Below are 9,571 nucleotides of genomic sequence, written 5' to 3'. Positions count from 1 at the left end.
GCGTGGCCACGCTCTCGGTCGCCACCATGAATGGATAATAAGACCTCTTAATGCTTTCTAAACCTATTTAACAGTGAGAAGTACTCAGATGTTTTACTTAAGGTAAAGTAGCAATAATACATTGTAAACATACCCTGTTTACGAAGTAAAAGTCCTGCATTCAAAATTGTACTAAGTAAAAGCACACATTTTCCAGTAACATATCGGACCATATCAGATTTTTTAAAAATACATTTTTGTTTAGGTTTTTGAAATGACTTGCTATAGGCTACTGTTGGGTTAACCTATACTGATTTATTGTTTGATTTATATTCTCTATTGTGAATCCATACCGGGAAAGTAGCTAGTAACTATTTTTTAAAAAAGAAAAAGAATGTAGTGTAATAAGCCTCCAAAATGTAGTAGAGTGAAGTATAAAGTAGCATAATGCGAAAATAAGTGAAATACAAGTACCTGAAAATTGTACTTGCGTAGATGTACTTAGTTACATTCCACCCCAGATATTTCATGATCATATTTCTGTTATTTAAAAAAATAGGCTCAATCTAATGGTATTAAAGGAAAAGTGGTGAAAGTTCCATTTCCATGTGTTTCAGGGGAACAACATTTTAAAGGGATGTTAATGTCAAATATAATAAAGTCAAAACAGAATAATTATGTCGATGTTTAAGAGAGAACACCATTTGTATCACATATTTACAGGACTAGCATGCACATCAGTCAACTTAATACAGTGTCTAAAGGAAATTCACCCATATGTTGGTAAATACCAAAAATTGGGTAATGAATTGTCTGCATTATTTAAAATCTGATTTATGAGGTTAGTACTGGGTAAGAAACAATTGATCAGAAGGCATGGACCAGGCTCAGCATTCATCTCTGACCATTTAAAAAATGTAGGCTGTAATCAGTGACGTAACATAATGACAAATAACACAATTGAGATATTAGCAAAGAAATATCGAGATGATAGAAATATTTCTACGAAGTTAGCTGTGAAATGGAAACTTGTAGAGAAAGCAATGAAACACATGTAAGGCAAATTCCAGAAAACCCAATTGTTGAATTAAGACTACTACAACCCTGCCTATTAAAAAAATGCATTTTTAAATGTTTTCACTTGTTTGAATTATTTGTTTAGTCACAAAATCTGAATCATTTCTAGAAATGAGCTGCAACACTGAAAAAAGATACACATACACACACACTTTTACCGAGCTAAAATAGTGGTTTTAGACATTGAATCTGTAGTCACTGAACATTAAAACACCATTTCATTTTTTAAGGTAAATAGTTACACAAGATGTTCTGTTCTTAACAATCCCCTCAGATGAAAGGCCTTTGAACCCTAACCCCCGGGGAGAAGAGGTACAATGCAGAGGAAATACACCCATATTGCTTAACAATAAAAGGAAGCAGAATATTTTTGGCTTGTTGATAACATTTCACGAGTTCAGAACTTTCTCTGAAAGTACAAAATGGTCACGAAACCTTATATAATAATGGTTGGTCCAAGAGCCGCCAAGATGTCCTTAAAAGGATATAAATTATACTGGGGAAAATCAGACTATAGCTTGCCTGTTTTCAAAAAAGCTTTACCGTATTACATATTTTTTTGTTCAATTATTGTGATTTGCTGTACAAACAACTACATTTTGGAAAATGTTCTTGTTTCACCGTACTTCCATCTAGTGTCTAACCGCAGCACTCACACTAAAAGTGCAGCTAACAGACTTTGTCCCAGTGGTTGACCATGTATGTTGTCACTTTATGAAACAAGCTCGATTTTCATGATAAGACTTCCAATAGGATTATATACACACCCAAACGCAGACACAGAGAATGCTTTACATGAATTTTGAGTGGTAGCACCCAAACAGCTTTATTTTTCATATCATTTTATTTTTTTGACACGACCATACTGCAAATCAATAGATTTCAACTGGCAACTTTAGAAAATATTTAATTTACCTTTTAAGTTAAAAATGCAAAAAAGCTATGAAATGTTTCTAATTATTTTAAGCTTGCAGATAACACAACAAAATCCTTATGTTTAATTTAGTAATGATTTTCCACACCATTATCCAAAATTTGACGCTTCATTTTCAGTGCAAACAACAGTACCTGTATGGTCTCAGGTCATCTGTAAGTGGATCTTGAAAATAAAATCATTTTATAAACTATTTTGTTTTGAGATTAAAAACAAATCAAATGCAATATTCTAAACCACGAAGAACCTTAAATGCACACTAATCGTGCACTTAGGGTCATTTTATCAGAGATATGAATGCTACTTATAAAAAGGAATAACTGTACATTTGTTTTTGCTTCATTGGCAAAAGTGGGCCAATTTTAAATCATACAAGTCTGAGTGTAAAAAAAGAAAAGAAAATCAGAGACTGTCTCGTTGTCCCGAGTCTTCTACCTTTGGATCCCTTTGTTTTCTCTTCCTGTATGAGGGGATTCAGGCAGATCGAGGCCTTTTGAAGTTTCCATGCTTCTCCACATCCGCCCTGACAGAAGCTGCACTCCCTCGGCCTTTCCTTTGTTCAGATCCCTGATCAAGGTGGGAGCAGCAGGGCAGGTAGAACTGCATGGACCTCACGTATCACTTACCCCTGATCAGGCTCCAGTGTGCTCCTGGCCGCTGCTCAGGTCCCTACCCTACAGCGGGGGGGCGTGGGGGGGGGGGGGGGGGAAGGGACGGGACTGGAGGTTACAGCTCTGAAGTACAGCAGCCTAGGAGCTATAAACAGCTCGTAGGGTGATGAGGACAAGTGGTCCTCTATGAGTTATCAGTGGAGTTCTCATTGCTGGTCGAACTCGAGGACTGAGGTGTAGAGGAAGATGAAGAGGCGGAGGAGGAAGAGGAGGAGGGGGTAAAGTTCATCCCTGATAGTTCTGGAGGGTTTGTTGCCGTGTTCTGTCCACTCAAGCTTTTCCTGCACACTGGACAGGTGTCATGCTGGAGAGAAAGAGTGATAAAAGAAGCTCTGTAACGGATATTGATGATACTTCCACATCACACAGTTTGATATATCAGACATAAGAAAGCTGAGGTTCATTACCTGTTCCAGCCAGGGGACTATGCAGTCATTATGGAACATGTGATTGCATGGGAGCTGCCTCACAATTTCTCCAACACTGTAATCGTCTTTACACACTGAACATTCCAGTCCTGAAGCTGAAAACAAATGTGTAAATAACATTATTTTATATGATTTGTCAAGTAGTTTGGGACAAGGGGTTTAAAGAAAAACAAACGGCAACAGAAATGTTTAAAATAAGATGTGATAATGAAGGGTTGGTTTTGTTCAGAAAGAGGGTAGGATGCTGTGCTATCTAAAACAGGATGCGATGGGTGTGTTCAGTACCTAGGATGATAACTATAAAAACAGCACATATAGATGGACTTTAAACATGTTTGAATTTAAAAAACATTCTGTCTACCAATAAGTCAGATTATACCTCCAAGACGACTTTTTTACAGAATCATCCCTTTGAGCTCACTTGTTGAAAAACTTGAATCAAACATTCTTAAATGTTTAAAGCTAAAGGGATTGAAGGTGGCTAGTTTGGCAAAGTGGTTCATGCATTGAAATACCACTGATGTATTTGGCGCACTCAACTTTCAATACAACATTAAAGGATATCGCTGTACAAACAATGTTTCATCTTGTATATTTGAACGAAAAAGAAAACCAGCCATAACACATTATATTACACTCTAAAAAATGGTTTAACTTACCAACGTGATCCTCTGTAATATGAACTATAGGAAGGGTTTTTATTTTATCCCTATCAGCAGGCGGAGGACCCGTGTTCTCAAACTGGTTTAATAACTAAAGACGAGAAAAAAAGATGGACAATTATTTAAATGTAGTTTGTATGCATAATACTGCAGATTTCCATACAGCATATGCAAAATGTTCAAACAAATCCCTACTGGAAGTAATCACACATGAAACAATTTAAAACAATGAGGACTTCTTAATAAATACCTGAGTTATAATTGCATCTAGTCCATTAGCACCCCAGGCATAATCCATAGGATTTGAGTGAAGGACACCCCTTAAAAAGAACAATCAAACATTAGAGCAGTTAGGAGACACCTAGTGCATTTTGTGGAGAACTCATTTTTATTGTTAAATATAGATCCGTGCCTGATACTCACCAGGGTCCAACACCAATATTTGGCATTGCAGTGGGTGCAATTATTCCATTCACCAGTTGCTGAATGATTCTATAATAGAAAAGATAGCAGTATTATAAATTAGAACAAGTGATCCACTATTAAGGAACCTCTTAGTCCCACTCATGCTTGCGTTCTGAATCAAGTCCCAGTCTGTACTCTTACCCTTCTAAAGTGGGAACTCCCTCTGGCCTCCCTGCTTGTCGCCTTGAGCCATGACGACTTCTCGGTTGCCTAGCACCATATCGTTGCCGCGATGTCGTTTCCCTTTCTCGCCTGTTTTCTGCGTCCCTGTTGTCCTCTGTTCCCAGGCCAGCTCCGAAGTCGAAGCGATCGTCGAAGACACCCAGGGCAAACTGCCCGTAGCCCGAAGGGAATGTAAACATGTGCTGGTCCGGATTCTGGGAGAAAAACAGGAAAACCGGATTGCTGTAATCTTGATGGTAGAAACATGTGAAGCTTTGCAAGTCCTCTACATACCTGCAGCTATTTATTGTACCAACAAACACCTGAAGCACTAGAGTTTTGTTGACAGTGAGGTCAAATTTCAAACCGATGGAAATGCATGCCGGCAAAGAGAACCCCCCTTTAACTTTATTAACATCATCATCACATCCTCAGTAACATTTAAAGGTTACCCTATAGCACTAACATAACCTACATATCAGGCCATCACTGTTACCTGTCTTTGGGCACAGTTATAACAGCCCAATCAATCCGATATAACATTACAGAGACAGAATTTGTTCTGTTAGAAAAGCAGAAGTGGAAACTATGACAAGACTTCCATCCTGTGCAGTTCTAGATTAGCAAAACATGCAGATGGAAACCATTTCAGCACATTCTGACACATTATGAAACCTTGTAGTGAAAAAAGGGGTTAGATACCTCAAATGGTTGCTGGTTCTGGGGGGCACTGGAAATGGTAGACGTGGAGCCATTGTCAGCACTAAACAGGGGACAAGTGGTTACCAAGGGATGCTTTACATTTTATCATAGTTTACATAATTTGCAATTATGAAATCAAGCTTTTCTATGACTTATTTATTCCCCAATTGTTACTTGATCTAATATATGCAAGTGTTCAAATGTAAAAGGTTTAAGGGGTTCTTATACTATATATCAGCTTAGGCATGTTCATAATCGGCTTTATTTGCCAATTATGTGAACCCTACTATACAGTATAAACAGTTATTAATTGTATGAAAATAAGGACATTTAGAGAATAAATAATTTCCTTTACAAAGAACATCTATGAAGTTACATTACACATAGGGAATGATTGAATACTTTTCATAACTTTCTTAGAGGTACAGTGTAATAGTCACAAAAAAGGGCCTTGATTAGGAAAACTGGGCTCAATATAAAATGCATACACACCTTCTCTCCTCCAGCAGTTCCTCAATAAACCCTGAATCACATCTTGGACATGTGTACTCCTGTAAACAAACAAAAGGTTGTAAAAGCCAGCATGCCTTGTTAATTTAGCACTACCATCTAAACAAAGAAAAGCAGTGTGAAATGTTTGAAGGTCTGACAAAAGACTGTTGGGCTGTTTCGTGTGTCACTATTTGATAAGGACACTGTAATCAGTAAGCCAACACAAAGGTCAGCAGGTCACCAACTGGATTTTATTTTTATCCATTTAGGACATCCACCGGCAGAGATGTAAATCAGGTAGTGGATTGCATACGCTCAACCACCAGAATGAGCTACGACTTCTCTCCCAGGCTCAAAACACACCACATCATCCTTGGTATTGTGCTTTTTCTTAGTATATATAGATGTTTTGTCCTTATGTTTGTTTTATGATGGCCATGTGTCAATCAGATGCATATGAGATGGCTGCAATTACAAAATAAAATTAACCTAAACTCAAAATAACTAAAATAAGTGGCTATTAATAACAACAACACAGCAGTTGGGGTGTTAATGTGGCCACAGGCCCAACCAGCATCCTACAGAAACCTATGGCTGAGCTTTGTATTGTGAAGAGCACATTTACAGCTCTGTGACAGATCATTCTAGCCCCTGACAGGCATGCCACTTGTGTGCTTTTATTGAATAGCAAAACAAGAAAAGGATGCAATGGCATTGTTGCTGTTGGAGTGATTAATAACCAAGCAAACATAGTAAGGACAGCTTCTCACAAATGAAACGAATACCTGAATTCGATCATTTGAGGCGATCAGTGTTAAAGAGTAGACCGTTTTTGTTAGTGAATATAGCTAACAGTTAGGCTAACATACCCCGTAAAATGCAGAGTAATCAACGAATTATCCAGCCAAACGATGTTATAAATGACACATGACAAAGCAGCAGTGGCTGTTGGGTAATGACTACGTAGTATAAGTTTGTATGCTGGTGGATCTACTACTTAGATAACAAGCTAACTAACGCTGTATTAGCGTTAGCAAGATAAACGGGACCCTCGTAGTAGCCAGCTAACACTGTTAGCATGCTAACTGTTGGGGCCGTTGCTAAAACGCTTTCCACTAAAGTAACGACAACACCACTGTGGTTTTCATTTGTACAACTGAATCCATGTTTACTTTATGTACACGGTACTTACGGGAAGCCGAGGACTAATCTCTGCGGAGCATCTGTGACAGAAGAACCGGCTGGGCCATGGAGGAGCTTCAGCCATTTTTAACAACTAAACAGGTAGAGGGGTGGAGGAAGGACTACGGAGCACCGGAGAGGTCAATGTTGACGGACCGAGAAAATACAACAAACTTACTAATAATAATAGGCCTACAATATAAATGTGTTATATATGAAAGATGAAAATGTAGAAAAAACAAGCAAAATCAACATTACTGGATGGATATACGTTATATATTCTATCCTATAATTACAGATTAGGATTGTGAATTTGAAAAATTGACTATATTGAAGTAATTTGGCTTTTTATTTTACAAAAGGTGTAAACATAAGAAATTAAAACCAGGCTTATTTTACTGTTGAATTATCTATGTATTTGCATTTCCAAAAGACTAACCATTATGTGTGATAAAGAATATGGCCACATGGTGGTGCTTTTGTGTACCAATTGATGAAGAGTTGTACTGTACTTCACATTGTAGCCAGGGACTGAGGACACAATACATTCTTGCTATATTGACTTAGAAATTATGAAATATTAATTCAGGTTATAATATCTTCGGGTTAACCAGGTTTAGTTGTCCTTAATTCATACTCACATACCAATGACAAAGTCTGTATTATGTATCACCACAATGTGTCTCCATTGAACTCCTGTAATATTCCTGATCAGGGCCTTCTTCTGTCCCTATTCACATATAAACCAGAGATGTGTTTTTGCAATCTTGCACTGCACTTGATCTATTTTGACACATTTTACTTTTCCATTGAATTCCTGTCAACCACCTCTTGAGCCTAACTGTCATACTTAAAGTGTTGAAAAGTAGCATCTGTTTGTTTGAGAAACGCATCTCGTCGAAGGTGGATTTGTGTGTTTCCTTGATTATTTGACAGTTGTTGTTGGAACCATTTTATCAAGTGTCAAATCAGACAAATAAATCAGTTAACAAATAGCCCTTCACATGGGAAAGACATTCTCTCGTCTTGTGTGGACACAGCCAAGTTCTTGTTGGCGGATATCTGTCGGCCCTGTGATAGCAGTGAAGTTCTTGCTTAGTTGCATAAAAACTGGAGAAGAAAATGATTGATTTTGTTTTGTTTTTGGGTCAGTTTTTATTTTCGAGGCTGTAAATTAAAAATGTCCTCAATATTTTTGTTTCACAGGTATCCATAATGTGATTACCATATAACTGCAGTGTGACGGCTGTAAAAATGTCTGCACTATCTCTGGTGCTTGGCGTCACATGTTGAGAGTAAGTAGGAGTTCCCATCCGACCTCTTATCAGCCAATCACATCCCTCAAACCATCTGGCCTGATTTTTATTTTAAAATGTTCATTTTTTTTTCTAGATGAGAGTAACCCTGGATGCAATTAGTTTCTATTGTATTCATAATATTGCAGAAAATCATTTTTGTCAAAAGTTCTAATACTGCAAGATGTTAAGTGGCCCAATGGTTTAATTTCCCAACCTGGCAGGCTTAACAAAAATATGATTAGTTATATTAGGCATGGATGTTTTCTCAAAGCTCACAGTGTAACCTAACTCGTCTCTGGGCCGGCTTATGTCTGAACTGGCCATGTGGGAGCGAGAAAGACACGACTGTCCCATGGGCTGAGATTAGAGAGGGTCTGATAGTATTGAGGTTTGCTATGTCTGCCTGGTTGAGGTAAGCTTTTGTCTCTCCGCGCCCAGTGCGTCACCTCCAGCCCAGTCAAATGCTCATTGTAGCAATTCAATCTGTGGAGTGGGTGAATTTGGGTCAGGGACAGGTCGTGAGAGCAGGAGAAAACAACTTTACCAGACAGAGCAATGATCACGTAGTACTTGAGTTGTGGTATTTGAAGAAATATTAATACATTCGATTTTTTCATGCTGCTATTTGCATAAATGCTGTAAAACTCTGCAAGGGATTTGAATTATTCCTGCTTATGTGATGAACCCACTTTTAGATTGCACATGTATCGATGTAAAATCACATGCTGTAATACATCCACGTACAGTTTGTTGTTGTGTTCTCTAAGGTTTATGTATTACACTCAATTACACTATGAGGCAATTAAGTGCTGCAGCCACGGCGGCAGACAGATATGCTGTCAGGGACACTGCTGCTTTTGTCACTCCACAGAGTTTTTCCAGACACTCCAGCCGGGATTGCCCCACATAGTCCCTCTGGGCCCCTCTAATCAGACTCGGGTACAAACATAAACACACACAGACACACACGCTCACACACTCAGTAACAACAGCCGCCTGCTGGAACTTCCTGGGCCTCTTAGTCATGCGTCACTTGTTTTCAGTCCAACCCGTCGAAGACTCTTTCTCCCTCCAGACGCACTTTGTCTGAGGCCATGTGTCACAAGAGCTGTGCATCAGACACACAGCTGTGCATCAGACACACACACACACACACACACACACACACACACACACACACACACACACACACACACACACACACACACACACACACACACACACACACACACTTACTAAACATGCATCCTCACATGTTTAAATCCCAGCAGATATCCCACAGTGTTTTCCTGCTCTGCCTGTGATCCAAAACATAATCCCGTGGTACTTCATCGGCACATCAGTGTTTTTGATTACATCACTGGGCAGCTAACAAAATATAGATGTTGCTCAAGGAACATATGTGTACAGTTAGCAAGTTAAGTTCGAAGCTTTATTTTAGCAGAGTGCTTGTGGTCAGATGCTTCAGATGCTTCAGTAAAGTTCGACTTTATCTACTTTCAATTTTTTTTATAGCCTT

The 9,571-nt window shown here is 38.6% G+C and overlaps 1 protein-coding gene across 1 annotated transcript; it reads right to left on the bottom strand.

Annotated features, from left to right (window-relative positions):
- Positions 1-1,843: 1,843 nt before the first annotated feature.
- On the bottom strand, positions 1,844-6,900 carry LOC307036910 (E3 ubiquitin-protein ligase RNF126-like). Its single transcript, XM_079677544.1, has 9 exons — positions 6,765-6,900; positions 5,573-5,631; positions 5,081-5,141; positions 4,358-4,593; positions 4,175-4,243; positions 4,002-4,071; positions 3,749-3,842; positions 3,069-3,184; positions 1,844-2,965 (listed from the first exon to the last, which is right to left on the bottom strand). The coding sequence occupies exons 1-9, from the start codon at positions 6,837-6,839 to the stop codon at positions 2,786-2,788; spliced, it is 960 nt and encodes a 319-aa protein (XP_079533670.1). The 5' UTR covers positions 6,840-6,900; the 3' UTR covers positions 1,844-2,785.
- Positions 6,901-9,571: the final 2,671 nt, after the last annotated feature.

Source organism: Notothenia rossii, assembly GCF_949606895.1.
Source record: "Notothenia rossii genome assembly, chromosome: 1".
In the NCBI taxonomy this organism is placed as follows: Eukaryota; Metazoa; Chordata; class Actinopteri; order Perciformes; family Nototheniidae; genus Notothenia; species Notothenia rossii.
Note: the sequence above shows the minus strand (reverse complement) of the source record. Positions and strands in the feature narration are given on the sequence as shown.